Here is a 21,136-nt window from a genome sequence, read left to right on the forward strand (position 1 = left end):
ACAAACAGCCTAGCCTTGGACAATAGAGACATGTCTCCCTCCAGAGGAGAGGGCCAGTTTGCTTACTATACTTACAGTATAATAAAAATAATCACTCCCTTGTAGGCAAAGGTTAAATGGGTTTGTTTCCTACACATTATAATTCATTTAGTTTTCTTAAGTCAGGGTTTCCAAAACTTGATGTTGTGCACAATCATTAATTGGGTCCCACTCTGTCGTTCCCATGAGATTTTGGAGGCAAGGTGAACTCAAACTTGAAGCTCCTGTTGCTCTCTTTGTCGTGAATAACAAAGTCTATTGTCTCTGACTCAGGAGTCTCATGTCCTCTGGCAGCATCCATAAAACTGTGGCAAGCTAATACATTAACTTCCAATAGGGTAAATTTTGGACCCTTTACAATTCTTGACATTGCTCAGATTTACCTTTCTGACAAGGGGCTAACAAAGTCTCAACAAATACAGCTACACAGGTGTCATACAGAAAACTTCAGAAAACACAGGTGTTTTAATTTCCTTTCAAAACCTAAGAAATAGGCTTTGTATTAATTTCTGAATTTCCTATTTTGGTTTTGGTGAGTCATAGATTTCTAGTAGCTTTATCACGTGAATAGAATACTTTATATATTTAACTTTGCTATATTTTCAAAACTGTCTATATTTTAAAATTTATATCCCCTCAAATAATATTTAAACATCCTTATGTGGAAAGGTTAAATATGGGGTTGTTAATTTTTAAAAAACTAAATTAATATGTTAAAAATTAAAAGTAGTAGCTAAGTGCTTAAAAACATTTTTAAATAAAAAGGACAAAAATCTAATTTTCGTATGTATTACTGTTCTTGTAATTCTTGTCGTTTTATTTTTAAATGATTGTCCATTACATGTGAATAAGCTTCATCCTTTGAAGAGCACATATGGAGTAAGTTAGCTGGCATTTTCCTTATCAAAAAATAAACAAGTCTGAACGTGGGTGTTCTGTCAATCAGAACACTTAGCCGTGTTACAGGCTGCAACTGATGTACAAATCCATTACCCAGGCATAAAATGCTTTACCAAAAAACAAATTAAATGGCTGTATAGCTCTTAGCTGGATACATTGCCAAAATATGCAAGGGATGAAATATGTATGTGACTTCTTTAAGAGAAGAAATTGAAACCAGGAGCCAATTACTTCTCAGCAGTGCAAATTATACTCCAACTCTCTATTTTCATGTCTTGTCTTGTTTATCTTACTTAGATCGTAAACTTAATGGGGGAGGGAAAGAATCTGTCCCTTATATTCTATCAGCCAGTAGAGCACATTCCTATTAGTACTTCCACTGCAAATATATATTTATTGTCAAAAAAGGGAATTTATTTTTTATAAAACAAAAATAAGCAGGGCATCCAGAAAGGCTTGATTCCTAGCCTACTATGAAAATGTGAATAAGCCATTTCACCTTTCTTCCTATTTTCCTCTCTAATGAAAGGAAAATACCCACTTCCCTTTTCCAGGCTGTGGTGTGAGGTTTCATTATACAATACCTGTGAAGTTAATTTGGTTTCTCAGAAGACGGGTGTTATATAAACAGCAAATATTATCACCCTCATTGGGTTGCGTTGTGTAACATCCCAATTTTTCAGCCAAAATAATTGAGAAAGATACCTAAAATTTCACTTTATTTCATTAAAATGTGCTCTTTTTTCATCACCAGACATAACACTGTGTATTGTAATGAAGCTGTTCAGGTCTGTGTTTATGACAGAGAAATGCTTAATGAATCCTAGGCTACTCCATGCTGAGAAGGAACTTTACATTTTCCCCAACTCTTAGTTGCCTACAAAGCAAAGGGATGTTTCAAAGGAAATAATGCTCTTCAGAACTTTTAAAACCTATTATCCTAGTGATTCTAAAGTTTTAGTTTTTCCATAAATAAAAATCATTATCCTAGTGATTCTAAAGTTTTAGTTTTTCCATAAATACTTCCAAGATCACATAAAAAGTTCAAGTGAACTAGGGCTACTATAAATAATTTTTTTTCAGAAGACCTCAAGGAGAAATTTCATTGATGTCCTAACCCACATGCTTCTCTCCCCACACCTAGTTATGTTTCAACTGACTTAACTTATATAGAGAGAGAGAGAGGAGCTAATGTTACAAATAATTACTTCCAACTCATTAAATAACAAAGAACATTAAATTACCTTACTTTTTGTCCAAGGTCTCCAAAAAAAAAAAAAAAAATTATGACAATGTGACAGAAACTTCTCTTTTTTTTTTTTTTTTTTTTTTGAGAGGAGTCTCGCTCTGTCGCCCAGGCTGGAGTGCAGTGGCGCGATCTCGGCTCACTGCAATCTCCGCCTCCCGGGTTCGCGCCATTCTCCTGCCTCAGCCTCTAGAGTAGCTGGGACTACAGGCGCCCGCCAGCACGCCCAGCTAATTTTTTGTATTTTTAGTAGAGACGGGGTTTCACCGTGTTAGCCAGGATGGTATCACCTGACCTCGTGATCCGCCCGCCTCGGCCTCCCAAAGTGCTGGGATTACAGGCGTGAGCCACCGCGCCCGGCCGAAACTTCTCTTTTAGACAAAAAGATGAGCTCTATTAGGCCTGGGCAAAGAGAATGCAGAGAAAAGTTTTAAAATTCTGAGTGGAGCTGTCATCAACTGTTCATCTCCAGACCACACATTGTAAGGTCACCTGCCATTCCTGAGGCTCAAATGCAAAATCAACAGCAGGTTACACCACGTAGTCATTTTTCTTAAATGACACAATCTGGAATCTCAAGAATTTTTGCATTCATCTAGTTTTGTAACTGCTTTCTACGTTGAGCAAAGTATAGACAGCAGAACAAAAACTCTTAACCAAATTAAAAACTTTTAAAAATCGATGTGCTGAACATCAGCTCCCAAAATATAATACATTGTCTTCTATTCTCCATCACTCAGGAATTTCATCAGAGAACACATTGCATATTACTTTACTGAGAGTCAAGAAAAAAATGTGTGTTAAACAATCTCAGTCAAAGGCAAAGTTTAAATGACCTATAAGAATTGAAGACCAGGATTTTTGGCACACATATAGTGAGACCAAAGTGTAAACCATCCAGAAACCATGCAGGCTAGATATGGGTACAACAATCCACAATAACAAGTTAAGGTATTGCTATTTCAAGCTAGTCTACTGCTTAAATGTACATTTCTCTTTTCCCTATAATATAAATTCAGGAATTTTCCTTGAAAAAATTAAATGACGATCCAAAGTTAGAGATTTCAGAAATTGAAGCATTATTAATTATCTTGTTCATGCAGGAAAAGGAAATGTTCAAACTGAAAGAGTATTAGGAAACACTAACTTCTCTTCTTGACTAACTTCTCGTTTTTCCGGAGAGAGCAACTGCCTGGCATAAAAATGACCTAGTTAGTTAATAACAGAGCTAGGGTCTGTTATTTGATCAATTTGATGACGTTCACTGCTCCTATGCTTTCTGTCTATTAGTCCTCATGTCTTGCTGTGGTTGTCTGATTGTGCCAAGTAAAAGGTATTAGATTCCTTTCTTCCAAATGAATTAAAATAAATTAAAACTTTTTCCGTTTTTTAATCTGAGAAATTAGTGATAGAACAGACCAGTGGTTGGCAAACTATGGCACTGAGTCAAACCTGACCAGCAACCTGTTTTTGCACATGCAGTTTTATTAAAACATAGTTTTTGTGGTTCATTTACATAATTTCTGTGATTGCATTTGTGCTGGAACAGCAGAGTTTAGCAGTTAAGGCAGAGACCTTATGGCCCCACAGCCAAAATTACTTAATATCTCTCCCTCTGCAGACAGTTTCCAATCACTGGAACAGAGTTTACCTCTATATAAAGTTATTCAACAAAAAAAGTGTTTTAATTACATTGGATTTTTTTAAAAAACAATTCTCCAATGAGATGAATTCTGAAGGAAGAATGAATAAGTCTCAGGTATAAATTTTCATTGTGGTAATCAGAATCACAAAGCCATCCAAATTCTCAATTTTCCTTCAAATCTAAGAGACACTAACACTCTATACCATTTCTGACCCATTCATCTTGTATTTTGTAAAGTTTGTAGAGCCTCTTCTAAGAGAAAAGAAATGGCTCTTGCTCTCTGCTATTTGGTATAGAATCTGGTCCCCATCAACTCCATTTCTGATTTTGGTACCAAAACAGATATTCTTTAAAATAGACTAGTTTTTAAACTGCTGTTGCCGGAGAAAAATAAATTGCATTGAAATCGTAACTGTTGTGCCTTACATTAGAAGTGAAGATTACTCTCCCAGGACTACTTCCTTTTCTGTGTAATTTGGCTAGGACACCACAGTCACTTTCAAATACACTGTGGTATTTTACATGCACCATCAATTAGAACCTACTCCCCGAGCTCATAATTGACAATAGACAATAACATATAGGACAACCTAACAAGACAAGCTTCACAACAAATGGCCAACTTCAAACTACAGTATCTAGATTTTCAATTAAATAAGCAAAGGTGAGGGGATAGATTCATGGATCAAATTCTCTACAGGTAATAATGTAACACATTAACTGCCTACAGAAAGGAAATAAATCTCAATTGCTAAAAAAGGTTCTCATCACTCAGTTGTCTTGGTGTCATTCCCGCTTTTTAAAACAATTACCATGCCTTAGAATTCAACAGCTTTTTCTAACAAATAGATGCTGTATTTTGTGATCATTACAGATGATTATATGGCTTATACATTTTATTAAAAGACAGCTTAAAATGTAGGTGGCTTACTTTTTTCACAAAAATGAAAGAAAAGGGAAATTTCTTCTTTTAAAGTTGCTCTTTACAGAGATGGGGTTGGGGGGCGGAATTTAGTCTCAGATTTAAGGCGGTCTCTTAAGATTAAATAAGGTACCTCTGCCATCTAGCGGCCATCCCTGGTAACACAACTCTGGAACACAGCTCTGATAGCTAAAATAAAACCTTAGATTTCTCTTATTTAGCTCCAGACACTCCCTTTTTACTAAAAACATAAAAAATAAGTTTACAAATACTATTAAAAAGTAAATTATGTATAATTAATAGAGTGCACATTAAATGCATAGAATTGCCTTACAATTGAAATAATACTACACTAGAAACTAATGAGGTATTATATTGGTTTAAAATACTTTGAGTTAAATCATACAGATTTGTGGACTCTATTACCTGTGATAATTTTTATAACTTCACAAATATCTACATTTATAAATTAAATAATAAATAATATATCAGCAGTAGTTTCCAAAAAAAAAATCATCATTTCAAAAAATCTCTTGTGACATTTAAAATACGGGCAACTGACTGTCCCTTTCTGCACTTTTCTATCCCACCCTCGACTACCAGATGATTTACTTGCTCGTTCCTGCATCTTCCCTCCTTCTCTCATCCTAGAATTTACATAAATGCTTAGAATATGCAAAGTTTAGCTTTACAAACATAAAATGTCCTTCTAGGGAATCATTATTATTGGAATTTCCTGACTAAAGTTATCTGACAACAATTTTTCAGGATAAAGTATACATTAAACCTTAAAATGTCAACATTTTGTCAATTTTTCTTTTGTTTTCTCCCAGTAGTCTGATTTACATAATGGTTTTTGTCATAAGGTACATGAACAATTAAATAAATATTGATAATATAGAGATAAATATGGTATTATAAAAAAATACTCAGTTATGTGTAGTATAAGAACTTCAGGTACAAGAAAATACTATTTCACAAAATTTTTAGTGTAGAACTATATACCTATTAACAATAATATATATATTATATTTTGTTTAAATAAATTAGTTTAAGGGTAATTTTCCATATATCACTTATTAGTATTTTATTGTTTTCCATCCTCTGACCATGTCTCAGATCCCATGGGCCTCATGAAAGGTAAGCTTCAACTGACTTTAGAAGAAATTTGAAGACCCAGGTAAAAAAGAAAACAAATAGTAATCTCTTGAAGCCCATTATTTATTCCTAAACTTATACATATTCCTTAACCCTCAGCTCATTTGTATATTCCTAAAGCCCATTTATATATTCCTAAACCCATATGTGCCAACATTTTTTTATATATACTCATATGTTTCACAAACACAGACAGTAAGTTATCTTGAGAAATGACTTTTAAAAATTTGGTGTCTTGAATAACTATGATATAGTCTTGAATCTGTAAAAATATTTCAGCTGGTAATAAGAAGTATGAAAAGTTTTGGGTTTGGCAGCAAAGTGGTGAATACTATGGTCTTACACCTTAAAACTCTAAATATTACAATTTCATTGTTCTTTCCACCCCTAATGTTCTTTGAAATTAAGTAGACATGTTATTCTATACATAGTATATCTAATTATTGCATAACTATTAATGCTGAATTAAAAAATCTGGCATACACTATAGATTTCATCAGATTTTTAGAATAAAAATAACTGAAATCTGCTTCAAGTCTGGGTCAGCAAGATTTGCTTTCAAAGCCATTATTATATTACATTCTCATCTTAGGTTGATTTATTTTATTCCTTCACAATGGTATTTAATTGCAACTAGAGGAACTACTCCAAGAAAACTTTTGACAGGCGATAGAATGAGAACCTGGCTCCTGCTGATACAAGAAAAACTTATGTTTATGTAAGTTGGTGCAAAAGTCATTGCGGTTTCTGCCATTACCTTTAATGGCAGAAACCGCAATGACTTTTTGCACCACTAATCTTTAAACCACTGGAGATATTTAACTGCCTCCTCCAAGTATCAGTTTTCAATAAAATAGATTACCTTTATAGGTAGGAGGAACCTTGAAATAATAAAGCACCACAAGAACTGCAAGATACAATAATATTGGAGAGTCTCTTGCTTTAGATAATATGAGGAGGTCAGTAACTTAAAAACACTAGATTGCACCTTCAACAGAGGAAAACAAAAGAGAGAGAATACATTTTTAATCCTGAAGTAATACCTGGAGTGAATCAATATGTGTGTGGCAAGTATTACTACACAAGGAGTTACTGTCAAATTGCACCGTGGCATACTTACTAAAAGTTCCAGGCACTCACTGCATGCTTAATGGTAGAAAATGGTCAGATCAATCTGTAATCAAAATGTGTAATACAGAGCCCCACTGACTCACCACCACGACACCCTCCTCTGTGGAAATGCTTACATTTTCTAAGCCCAAGAGCACAAGAAGTGGAATCGTTGTCATTCCTCCTTGAATCCATTCCTCCAGAGACACGGTTCCATCATGATCATAATCAATTTCTTCCATCATTTCATGGAGGATCTGGAGTACAGGAGATAAGGGAAAATTTGTGGTCAATCAATAAAATAAATTTCATAGGCTACAACATATGAAATTGTGACTAACAGCTAAGTGGAGAGTTGGGATAACTGTCTTGCTAACTCGGTACAACATTAATTCTATTACTGATGAAGCAGTGACTTTGTTAGCATTTCTAAACCTGGCCACTTAACACTGATCACTTTTTAGAAATAAGTGCTTAACTTTTCAATATTTTTCCAATGAACAGCACAGCTAAAACAAGAAGAATCTTTAATAAGTGTGAAAGTGGTCTTTAATTACTTTCTCCATATTATTTTTTAGATTCATATATATGCCAGAAAATGTCTGAACAAATTAACTTCATGGCAAAGAGCTCATATAATTCTTTGCTAAGTAGTAAGGGGCGAAGGAATTTAGTTGCTTTTAATTGCCTATCAGAATTTAATAGAGTCGAGAAGTTAAAGGATCAAATCAAGTTTAATTAAACTTCGTTTCTAAAGATGACTTGCACGTAATGTCTTAAAATGTTCTCTGCAGTGTTTGTTTGCAATACATTTACCTCTCTGTGGTATGGTGGCAATATCAGTACTTATCTAGAAGGGCTGTTGTGAGGATTAAATAAGCTAACGTATTATAAGCAGACGAGCCCCTGGCATATAGAGTCAGAGTCATATAGTGTTGTTTGTGTTATTATTAATGGAAATTATATATAAGTTCCAAACATATTACCCTTGGTTGCTGGGAAAGCAAAGTACTTCCCATCTAATGGCATCAAGATGGCAAACATGGTAAGAATTCTAATGAAGAAAGGAACTCACTGTCTTTATATAATACAAAAATGTTAATCAATTTGGAAAAAAGAGAAATACAGAGAGCATCGGAACAGAGATTGGAAAAGATGCAATGCATGAAATATTTGATTTGTTGGTAGAAGTATTGTCTGCCTAGACACTCTTGTGCTTGGTGTCTTCACTCAGGAAGTATTGTATTTGAAAATTAGATTAATTTTCTCCTCCTGCCTCTCAAGAGCTTGCTGATGAATTAGTAGAAATGTATCAATCATAAGAGAAATAAAACAATGACATTTGTTTCAGATGGGTCATGCTTTCCTTTTTGTACCTAATAAATCTCATGTTAAAGCCATCCTCTGACCGTGTCTCAAATCCCACGGGCCTCATAAAAAAATAAGATTGAACTGAGTGTAGAGCCTGAGTTAATTTGATAAAAACTTCTAGGGACGCTCCAGTCTTCCCTACTACTATTATAATCAACCTCAAATGTTCATTTCTCTCTCTCTCTCTTTTTTTTTTTTTTTTTGAGACGGAGTCTCACTCTGTCGCCCAGGCTGGAGTGTAGTGGCGCAATCTGGGCTCATAGCAAGCTCCGCCTCCTGGGTTCATGCCATTCTCCTGCCTCAGCCTCCCGAGTAGCTGGTACTACAGGCGTCAGCCACTACGCCCGGCTAATTTTTGTGTGTGTGTGTATTTTTAGTAGACACAGGGTTTCACCATGTTAGCCAGGTTGGTCTCAATCTCCTGACCTCATGATCCACCTGCCTCGGCCTCCCAAAGTGCTCGGATTACAGACTTGAGCCACCGAGCCCGGCCCATTTCTCTTTATTTATATATGCAAACCTATGAGAAGCCTGCTGATGTGTACATTTGTTTACAATGAGAACTACTGAAGCCTTAGGCAAGATGACGAGGCAGTTCCCATGACAGCAGACATAATGTACAACTTTGTACCATTTCAGCTCCCTGGAATAGTAGCAGACTTATCAGTAACACACATGTCAAATAATGCTATAGTTTATTACTTGTATTCTCCAGTCAATAATCTGACAAATACACTAGGTATTTGTTGTAGAAAGACTACTCAGCCACCAGCTTTCCCCTTCCTCCTAGCATCCTGATGTCCTTTTTCTCAAATCTACAAACACCTCCCCCAACACACACACCAAAAATGCTTTTGTTGAGAAGTGGTAGTGCCCGCTGTCTAGAAACGTGAATGGAAAAACAAATCCCCTCCCACTCTCCATCTAATAACAAGCTGGCTTGATTGACAGATGACTGGTCTGCACAGGTAGAAAGGTGAGTAGGAGAGGAGAAAGCTGTTGTCGATTAAAAGGGCAACGGAAATAATCAGAAATTCCTGGCTTTCAGTGAAAATATTAAGGTGAGTCAAACAATAAATTAAATACATGTTACCATCTACTTTATTATTCCACATACAAATGGCAACCTGTTAATGACATCTGCCACTCACTATAAGCACAGCATATGCGTTTCCCAATAGCTGATTTAAAACTGGAAAAATCCTAATCCCAGTAAGACAGGAAAATGCTATCAGAGTTCTTGCAGCATATACTCATGCCATTATCCTGTTGTTTACTGCATAGATGTGAACAGAGGTTAAATATACACCTCTTGAATTTGCATAAAATGTAAAATCATTTAAATAAAATTTATTTGCATTTGCTTTATTCATATACACTTTGCTAAAGGTTTTAAAAATAATATAAACTCAATATCTCTTATCAACTTTCCCCAAAATATTTTTTGTGGCCAAAGTTATGGTTTCAAGTCAAGTATATTTTAATATGTATTTGAATAATGTTGAAATTTTGATGTTTATTCAAAATAAGAATTCTATGTTCTTAAAAGCATTTTTAGATACTCTTTCTCTAAACAATTTAATTAGAAATTCCTGACTAGCTGAAGAGCTTTGGGCAAGTAATTTTAACATATTTGGGTCTCAATTTACTCCTCTGCAAAAGGAAAAAAAAATAGTGTATCTACCTCAGAGAGTTGAAAGCAATATATAACATATACACAAGGTAACATAATGCACTGTGCATGGAAAACTACCATCTTCTTTTATGGTATGGCATGGCCTTGGCAGTGTCTATCAGGACCTTCTGCTTATCCACATGTATGTAAGACCACCATTCAAAATAACTTCCACGAGGAAGAAAGCAAAAGTTACTGTTAATAGCTTCAGAACTCCACATATACCTTGTTATCTTATTCAGAATCCACTTTGACTTCTGAGTAGAAATAGTAACTTAGTTATCAAAAGACAAAATGAAATGACAGGAATATATCAGGGTCCCAGACAAGAGAAAAAAAAAGAAAAAGAAAGAAAAAAAAAGGAAGGAAGGAAGGAAGGAAAGAAAGAAAGAGGAAGGAAGGAAAGAAAGAAGGAGGAAAGAAAGAAAGAGAAAGAAAGAAAGGAAGGAAGGAAGAAAGAGAAAGAAAGGAAAGGAGAGAGAGAAGGAAGGAAGGAAGGTAGGAGGGAGGGAGGGGAGAACGAAAGAAAGAGAAAGAGAGAAGGAAGGAAGAGAGAGAAAGAAAGAGGGAGAGAAAGAGAAAGGGAGATGGAAGGAAGGAAAGAAAGAGAGAGAGAGAAAGAAAAAAAGAAAGAAAGAAAGAGAAAGAAAGGAAGAAAGAAAGAGAAAGAAAGAGGCCTTCCAGAATTTAGCCAATAGTGAAATCATTCATATACCTACTGGATTAAGTTCAGTGACATCCCACTCAAGGTATTCTGCAACATGCATCATCTGACTGATGATATTTTCTAGCTCCTGGAAGAGAAAGAGAGATAAAAAATATGAATACAAGATCTTAGTGAGTTTTAAATCTTTCACTTGCAGAAATTGTTTTGTTCAATGTGTAGCTAAAAAAGTTAAATGAGTTCTATGGGAATATATATATGTACATAATCCTTTTTAAAGGTCTAATTAACTATATAAAGAAAAAAGAATCCTGAATATAAATTTATCTTGTACATTGTCTAGAAATTTTCACCAGGAGAGGGCACAACTTTACAAAAAATACATTTTCTTCTACTAAAAGAGAGTGTCTGAAGAAAGCAGGACCAAATACATGTTGTCACATGTGATTTTTAAGACACTGAATTCCCTGAACCTTTGGCTTGAAAATAGATGTGAAAGGGTGGAAAGATCATTTGAGGACAACTGAGAAGTCTATTTTTATCTTGATACACTGAGAATGTATATTGACTGTTTTAGTCATGTATTGAATAATTTGCTCTCGAAAGAAGAGTGTTCAGGGCCAAGGTTTGCAGGACAAGTATATGCAGCATTTATTTTGAGAGGATGAAATTTTAGTTTGAATTTCCATATTATTCTGCTCAATTATCAACTCTTTGAAGAACTGCAAGTTAATACATATGACCTGGCTAAATTAATTAAAACATTTTCCTGCCTATTTATCTAATGTTTTAATCTTTCTCTACCTACAGAAAAGATTAAACATGGCTTTGTGAAATGCTTGTAATTTCACATGAAAACATTACATAATTTGAAAAGTGGTGTTTTACCGTATAATTTAAAATGTAAGAAGTATAAAAGAATAAAGCTTGAAAGTACAATAGTCAAAGATTATCCTACTCAAATCTCTAATCTAATATATGTAGTCGATGTTCATGGAATAGAGAAGAAATACGATAAAACAGATTCTCTTTTGGGAAGCCGTGTTTCCCTCCGAGGAACTAATGAAAGCTATACTCCCTCTCTCCAGAAAAAAAAAATATAATTACGAATATGTTACTTAAGTAAGACAGGCTGCCCCAGAAATAATACAAAGATAAATGTATTTATTACAGATTAACAAATTTTAAAACATAAATCCCTTTGAATTATAGGTTAAAAGTGTACATGTGTATGCACACATGCATCACTAATCTCTCACCTACTCCATCTTTGCTTACATATGCCTTAATGGTTTGGAAGTGTTAAAGTTCCCGGATATCTTTTAAGAACAGAAACTATTTTTGGTGGACTGTTACTTAGGCATGTGATATTAGGTAAGCCACCCCACCTAAGACTCAGTTTTCTCGTTGGTAAAATAGCTACTCTAACTTTACCTCCTTCATAGAATTGCTTCAAAGGTTAAACATGTTATTATACAAAATGCATTTATTTTGTGGTTTGCCGTATTGCAAATGATCAACAAATCTTAACTATTATTATTAGAAATAGTGGACAATTTTCAAATTATCATTTTCTTTCTGTTTTGCCTCCAGTAGGTGAACTGCTACACCTTAAAGGTACCAAGACACATGATGTCAGAAGGTACAATTTAAACCTGACAGCGAAGGAAAAATATTGGAGTAGTAGGTATTGTGGAGAAAACCCTAGAAATGAAATCCAGGCCTTTAATTACAGAAAAATAGAGACTAGTTTAATCAAAACTAAATATATTTATCCCCAACTCATTGTTTAATATTGGGACTATAGTTCTAAATATTGCTAGTAGTCTACTGTATATGCTAACAAAAAATGAGCAGAGACAAAAAAAAGAAGGACTATTTGACTGAATTTTCAAATCAACTGCCAATCCATGGCTAAAGCCTAGTAAAGAATCATCATTTTAATTTAATTAAAAAAGAAACATTAAATAAAACAACTCTCCATGAAAATATAATTTGCATTAGTGTAGTCACAAGTGCTATACTAAGCATATTAAAGTATCTAGAATAAATTAAAATTTCTAGTCGTGAAATGGCACCATAAAATGAGCAAATTTATTATGTAGCTTGGTATTTCTAATGGGAAACTGAAGACCACTAGGCACTTTAAAATAATAGCATTTGAAAAAAAATTTTTTTTTTTTTTTTCAGATGGAGTCTTGCTCTCTCGCCCAGGCTGGAGTGCAGTGGCACGATCTCGGCTCACTGCAACCTCCGCCTCCCGGGTTCAAGCGATTCTCCTGCCTCAGCCTCCCGAGTAGCTGGGATTACAGGTGCCCACTACCACGCCTGGATAATTTTTGTATTTTTAGTAGAGACGGGGCCAGGCTGGTCTCAAACTCCTGACCTCAGGTGATCACCTGCCCGCCTTGGCATCCCAAAATGCTGGGATTACAGGCATGAGCCACCACACCCGGCCAGCATTTGAAAAATTACTGAGACTTACACATAATAAATCCCACAATCACAGCATCAATTCAGGGTGATGGTCATTTCCTAGAGTAGGAGTTATATATTTTAATCTCTCTCTGGAGAAGCTAATATACCATTATCCTACTCAAAGTTACATAAATAGGCTTCCAACCTCATTGCTTTGCTTTTAAAAGTCTATTTTAGCTGCCATAGGGTGGTCTATCAGATGATGAGAAAAACTCACTCATTTTCAGAGATCATGTCTATTTCAGTCATCATTAAATATATCAAAACATTTGTTTTTAATAATATTAAATATATTAAAAATGGTACACTTCAAAATCTCCATAATATGACACTTATTCTATTAATATTCTTATATTTCCTTGATAGAACAAGAAATAATATAATATGCAAAATATGTTACCAAACATAAGATAGATTATTGGATGGACCCTGAGATGGACTTTCATGCACGGTACTGATCTGTGCACTAAGACTAAAAACTACTTTCTATTTCTCTGAAAGCTAGCAATGATTTCCATATATTACAAATAAACGTTTAATTATTCCCTTCAGTTAATCATATTAAGATGGTATTTTCTTATTTTTTATGACTATAACTATAGAATGTAAATTGAATATTAAATTGGATGAGATATTTAAAAAGCAAAGTTTGTGAAAGCAATCTGTAAATATATTTACCTATTTCAGCAGCATATAGGACAAAAGATACCATGTAAAACTGGGAAAATAATGAGATAATTAAATTGACTTTATACATCCTTAAAATTCTACTTATAGTCTCAAGTTTCCTTAATGCCAAATGTTACAGATAGTTTTTCCCTCATTCTAAATCAATGGTTTCAATTTAATCTTATGTTTTATTCAGACAAGGCTGGTACCTTTCTTTTTTTTACCTAACTTCAGTGCAGGAAAAATAAAATTAAAAAACTCATGCTGTGGTATGCAAAACTATTCAGCAGAACAATTGTAATCCCAACAGTTTCCTCAGATCACTCTCTTTCAAAAAGTCAAAAGATAAAAATGCCATATGAGTGGATGTAAATTACATTAAGTGTGCCTTCTGTGGTAATAACTACAAATTTATTCACTGCATTTTTCAGAAGAAACTCTTTGAAGTTTTCACAGAAACTTTGAAGAAAAAAATTACCGAGCTGTCCAGGAAGCCATTCCCATCCGTGTCATAAAGGCGAAACATAACTAGAATGAAAGAGGTGTTGAAAACAAGATTATAGGCAAATAAGATCAATGTTAGTTTAAAGTATATTCATTAAAATTTAGTTTGTGTTGAAAACAAATACTAAATTCCTCCCCTGCTCCAAACAATTAATTTGTGGGATTATTTCTCAAACTAAATTGAAAATGAATGAATTAGTTAATAGAAATACTGGATAGCACAAAGTCTATCAAATTTTGTTTGTTTCTAGAAGACACTAAAAAGTACTATTATTTCTTTAAACTCTTTATTACAAGATCATTAAATGTCAACTCAAAAATAAAAGAGAAGAAGTTGAAATATTCAAAGCCTGGGTATTAAAGAGCAGAGTGCATAAGGAAAAACAACAAATGTGAAATTTAGAAATCAACTATAATTTGAAATCCACCATTCACAATTATAAGAGCTTGGTCAAGAAATTTTCTTTATCTGTAAAGTGAGAATAATCATTCTACCATAACACATATTTACTGTGAAAGTTAAGGGAGGTGATAGACACAAAAGTGAATGTAAGCCATAGATCATGATACAAATAGATGCCATTGTTAGGATTGATCCCCAAGCAGTATGGGTGAGGAAGGTGGAGTGAAAAATAACAGGTTCTTTCTGGTGGAGGAAGCCAGCACAGAAAAACTGCATTATGATCATGGCTCTCATTGTTTATTTGTTTAAATCTGAGGTGGAGCTTCAGAGGGTAACTGATGTTTGAACTAATCAAGTAAGGGAAAGGAGAACATTGGGTCTCTGTTAGCGGATTCAGGAAAGCAGATGACAGAGGTCCCTGATGGGCCTGAGGATTCCCTTGTATAATTCACACATCCCCAGGAGGCTGTGGAAGAGGCCACAGGTGCCATTTTGAGATAAATAGAGAAGACAGACACAGCTGTAAAAACAGAAGAATGGAAGTACGGGTTTGTCTTGGGTTTGTATAATTTCCTGAATGATCTTGATGTCTGAAGTCTATAATATTAATAAAGATGTTGATTACTAAGCAGCATAATTATATAATGACCCTGATGGTCTATTTGTAGGTGATTATTTTTTGTATTTAATGGTTACTGCATTTCACCAATTCTAACCTATTATTATTAATAAGATGCATAATTAGTCTATATATTGCTAAAAAGAAAAAAAAGTTAGCCATGTCACTATAATATTATATTTATTGTAAGAGGCAAACAAATGTTAAAGATGTTAAAGTGTAAGAAAACAAATGTCTGTCTATTGACTTAAGGGCAATAATACTAAACTGGCTAAAAGACTTAAATATCTGTATTGTAAATCATGGTAATGATTCCTTCTCATACAGTCAATAAATGAAATAAAATGCAGAAGGAAACAGCAACTTACAACACTGTGGATACTAAGCATTTCAAGAGATTGTAGTGCAGCAGCAAATAGTGAAAAATATCTTTGTAAGTGGCAAGAATTGACGGACTACTCAGAGAAATGATTAACTACCAGGAATAAGGCAAATATCTAGAAAAGCCTAAATATATTTCAGATTGAGGGACATTTATAACTCTGTTAACCCTTACTGGAGTAAATGACTGCAAAATGACCATTTCACGTCGCTCAAATTTGTGGAAACCCTGTTCTGATTTGTTGACCCTACTGGGAACATGAACTCAAAGAAACACACATGGGTAGGATATATAGATATTGGGCATTCATTACTGACAGTGTCTGAAACTTCTTCCTATTTTCTGAAAATCACACTTTATGAAGACCATTAGAAAATGAAAACTCTAGATACCTTTTCTTTACTAGCCTGACTTGAAGCTAGACTGTGCGCATGGCCCAGGCTCCACCACACAGAAGCACAGTCCCAGGTTATCAATCAGATGCTAGTGACCTAAGCAAAAGAAGCTTGCACAGAATCCCTTCTGGTGATGGGAGGTGGCAGTGATTTCAGAGAGAATATCCAGGGTTCTGGATGAGTCAGGGGTGTTTCGAGGCAACCATCCCAGCCCATTTCAATACTTTATTTAGTCATCGTTCCTGAAAAGGCAGCCTCTAGAATTTGTTCTCTACCTCTCCCAGTGATTCTGCGTGCTCCTAAATATCGCTTAAAAATAATAACATGCTTTATTAAAAACAACCAGTTGAAATAAACCCGTTTCTATGTCTTTCCCAAGGATAGTGTGTACTTAACGTTGGTTTTAAAAACGAACTTACTATTGTAATATTACACTTACAGATAAATGTATTATTTAATACCTTATTAAAGTGTACACACCAATGTAACTATTACCTCTAAATCGAAAAACTGAATTCTTACTAACAAATCAGAACCCCTTTCATCCTCCCCCATCATTATTTTTTCTTCTCTCTCCAAAGACACCCATTATCTTGACTTCTACATCTCTTCTTTTGAATTGAATTGAATATAACATTTAGAAAATGTTTGCCGGCCGGGCGCGGTGGCTTACGCCTGTAATCCCACTACTTTGGGAAGCCGAGGCAGGTGGATCACGAGGTCAGGAGATCGAGACCATCCTGTCTAACACGGTGAAACCCCGTCTCTACTAAAAATACAAAAAAAAAAAAAAAAAAAAAAAATTAGCCGGGCGTGGTGGCGGGCGCCTGTAGTCCCAGCTACTCGGGAGGCTGAGGCAGGAGAATGGCGTGAACCGGAGAGGCGGAGCTTGCAGTGAGCCGAGATCACGCCACTGCACTCCAGCCTGGGCGACAGAGCGAGCCTCTGTCTCAAAAAAAAAAAAAAAAAAAAAAAAGAAAAGAAAAAAAAAAGAAAATGTTTGCCAATCTTTTCTTCTCCTATTACAAAACAAAACGAAAAACAAACCAAAATAACACTGCTGGATTTCTAAAGAGATTGTACTGAACCTATAGATCTGTTTGGGGGAGAATCTTTAAAATGCTGAGTTTTGAAATCTACAACCATATTATATTCGTCTTTATTTAGAGCTTTTATTTCTCTCAATAATGTTTCATATTGTTCTGTATAGAGACCTTTCAAATAGTTTTTAAAGATTTATTCCCAGGTATTTAATAATTTTGATTTGATAAATGGTAAAAATTTCTTAAATTTTATTTACTTATTATTAGTTGATGTCATACAGAAATACAAGTGATTTTTATTTCTACCTTGTGGGCATAGATCTTGCTAAACACGCTTATTAATTCAAGGACTTGATCTATCTATAGATTACTGGGTAGTCTATAATAAACAATGAATTTCAATTTCTTCTTTCCCATTCTCATAAACTTCATGGATTTTTCTTGCCTTATTGCCATGAGCAATGATCTCCAACAGAAAGTTGAACTATACTTAGAGTAGTGGCCATTCTTGTCTTGTTCCCAATATCAATGAGAGAAACTTCAATATTTCACTCTTAAACATAAAGTTTGATGGGCGTTTCTTATATATACACATTATTAGATTAATGGAGTTCTATACTACTTTTATTTAGCTAAGAATTTTTGCTATTACAGTTGTTTTGTTTTTAATGTTTTGTTTTTAATCATGAATAGAATGCATATGGAATGTGATAAAATACTTTTATGATTTTCTTCTTTATTCTCTTAATGTGGCAAAGTACATTGTTTCATTTTCTAAAGTTAAGTCAAATTTAAATGCCTGTAATAATCCCAAATTGAACCTGGACATGTTATTTTAGCTACTTTACATATATAACTGTACTTGATTGCTAATATCTTGTTTCCTTTCTGCTTGTTATCTGGAAAAATATATGAATGACTTGTACTTTAATTTCAATTAAATGGAAAAAGCCATGCTTCCTTCTCCCAAAAATTTGCCCTAAAAATCCAAGTTGCTTTGATACTTCCATGAAAATTTTGAACAGGTTTTTCAAATATACATTCGTTCCAAATTTTCCAGTTGATTCCAGTAGGAAGGTTGGTCTGAAAATCCCTACTTCACTAGTGCCTGAAGAATCTAATATTTTAAATAATTTATTCCTAAACACATTAACAAGAGTTAATGCTCTCTATAAATCCTGTCTAATTCATCAAGGAAGAAAGTTTGGAGAGTTTTAAGCTCTAGTTAATATAATAACAATAATAAAAATATCATACATATATTGAGTACCAAGTACCGTATACTCTAAATATTACCAAGTCAAGGTCAAGGATAGAACTTTTCTTTCATCCAGAAGAAGAAAGAGAAATTCTAGGACTTTAATCTTCAGTGATAAGTCTACTTTTCTAATTTAAAATTGTAGCCAGGTAATGCAAAACATGAAGTATTGAACACATATATTTACCTTGGTTTTCTATTGAAGTACCACTATAGTGACAGTAAGAGATGAAATAGGTATAAATCTATAAGCAGAAATAAAATATGAGAGGAGAAAACACTAACACAATTTTCAGGAGCTGGAGAAAATATGTACACATGTATATTGACTTAGAGATCTTAGAAATATAAATGTAAGCTGGCAGAGGAGAAGAAGCATAGATTTGCTTAGAAAGGGTGGTGAGTTGGAAAATTAACAGATTATCTTCACAGGATGATCTTTGGGGAGTATGTAAGCTCTCTTCCCCAACAGAAGACTAGATCTTTGAGTTCTGCAAAAGTGAAATGAAAGGAATTCTGGGCTAAAGGTACTCAGGAATTCTGAGTATAAGGATACAATACCAAAACAAGGTAATTATATGAAAGCGAATATACCGAATATTGAGAGAATAAGTCCTTTTCCTTATCCCCAGTAAGTCAATACCACCCGTATGGACACTCACCTATACAACTACCACCGTCAGAAAAGTTCTTTCAACACAAGTAGTTTGGAAGAAAACAACAAAGCAGGGAGGAGGGGAAACCTTATAACTAAAAGGAAAGTTTCAACCCATGAAATACAAATAGGAACACATAAGGATCAAGCTGAGAATAAAATGGATTCTCTGTGAAGTTAAATGTAAGGAAAAAGTGGGAAAAATCTCATCACCAGGTATAAAAGATGTCCCAGATATGGAGTGAAAAACATAAGAAGAAAGAAAAGAAGATGGAAAATAGAAAAAGCAAGAAAAAATAGTAATTCAGTGTTCTGTTTTGGATGTTCAGCATCCAAATAATATTGGTTCTAGAAAGAGAACAACTAAAATAAAGGGTGAAAGTGATTATCAAAGAAAATATTCAAGAACAAATAAAGAATGCAAGTTTATGAACATAAATTTATGGTGGAGAATTTGGGAATTGATTAATTATAGAAATAGAGAAAATGAGGCGGGCGGATATTTGAGGTCAGGAGTTCAAGAGCAGCCTGACCAACATGGTGAAACCCCATCTCTACTAAAATACAAAAATTAGCCAGGCATAGTGACACATGCCTGTAATCCCAGCTACTAGGGAGGCTGAGGCAGGAGAATCACTTGAACCCAGGAGGCAGACGTTGCAGGGAGCCAAGATTGTGCCACTGCACTCCAGCCTGGGAAACAGAGTGAGACTGTGTCTCAAAATAAATAAATAAATAAACAGAAATAAAAATAATTAAGTAAGAAAAAAGGCAATTATTAACTCCATGGAAAATCAAAGTTGTTTGACCCGGTGAGCCTATAAAACCTTTCCCTTTTAAAACTATATTGTAAAATAATATTGACATTATTATTATTGAATTTTCAAATTATATAGTAAGACTATTTCTTAGTATTTAAAAGTAAAGTCAGGCCCAAAGGTCAAGTGAATCACTGAACAAAAGGATCATATTTTTAAAAACAAAATAAATATATAGCTGTTTGGCTGCAAAAATTTAAAAAACCCAATGTTAAAATTATTCTGACAACACGACAGCTTCCAAATATGGGTACCTGCTTCAATGTTATAAACTAGTTTAACCCACATTTTTTCCTATTTTTATGCTCATGTAATTTCACTTTATATAGAAACAATTATGCCCACACATGTATTTAGTTAAAAGATCAGAGCAAAGGCATATTATGCAAGACAATTTTTTATATCCAAATTTTTTTTCCTTCCAAAAGATTTGCAAGTTTCTATCTGTTTTCATAATGAATATATCTTACTATACACACTCTGGTGTTTTGCACTTGCCATTATATGTTGTTGATATGAGCATTATATATGTTATTAACATAAACTGTAAAATATATTTATAAAAGGCATTTAAGCTGGAATTTCTTTAATTCACTTTTTTCCACTCTTGTATATTTTGATACTGATTTAATAAACTTTAAAAGCAGAGGTGAAAAAAATCAGCTGCTTAGGTGTGTTTGACATCCAGTATAGTAGAGAGATATTTTCGCCTTTTATTCATAAGAGAAACAACAATAAGAACAACAAAAGACAGCTTTTCAAAATAAAAAGAGCCCTATAAAGTAGCTCAGAAATTATGGATTTTAGTAATAGCTAGATAAACTGGTGGTGTAATTAATAACCACCCTCTCTCGGTCTTTTTTTTTTTCATTGACAAACTATAGGAAAGTTGACTAGATGATCTTTAAGGTCTCTTCATTATTAAATCTCATAGTTTCTAAGGTTAATACTGCACAGGGAATTAACTTTTAACATGCAGCTTACTATTCAGTCTCCGTATGTCAGTTATCTACTTTCCGAATATTGATTCCCTATTGATTTTCTCTTTAGTGATACATTTTAAGGAAATGTAAGATAATATAAAAAATTCTTGTTAAATAACTGATAACTTGATAAGCACAAATTCAAATGTGAATATCATGTATTTTAAAGTCAAAAATATAAAGTTAGTATTATTCAATA

General features: G+C 34.0%; 1 protein-coding gene across 13 annotated transcripts in view; it reads right to left on the reverse strand.

Moving 5' to 3' along the window:
* DGKB (diacylglycerol kinase beta) overlaps positions 1-21,136 on the reverse strand; it is a 760,061-nt gene that overhangs the window by 539,592 nt on the left and 199,333 nt on the right. For all 13 annotated transcript variants that reach the window (XM_031013463.2, XM_031013457.2, XM_031013455.2 and 10 more), the window contains 3 exons: positions 14,356-14,405; positions 10,786-10,860; positions 7,158-7,277 (listed from right to left, as the gene is read on the reverse strand). In XM_031013463.2, the coding sequence (XP_030869323.1) occupies positions 7,158-7,277; positions 10,786-10,860; positions 14,356-14,405 (245 nt within the window). The remainder of the gene's footprint in view (positions 1-7,157; positions 7,278-10,785; positions 10,861-14,355; positions 14,406-21,136) is intronic.

This window comes from Gorilla gorilla, chromosome 6 (genome assembly GCF_029281585.2).
Source record: "Gorilla gorilla gorilla isolate KB3781 chromosome 6, NHGRI_mGorGor1-v2.1_pri, whole genome shotgun sequence".
NCBI lineage: Eukaryota > Metazoa > Chordata > Mammalia > Primates > Hominidae > Gorilla > Gorilla gorilla.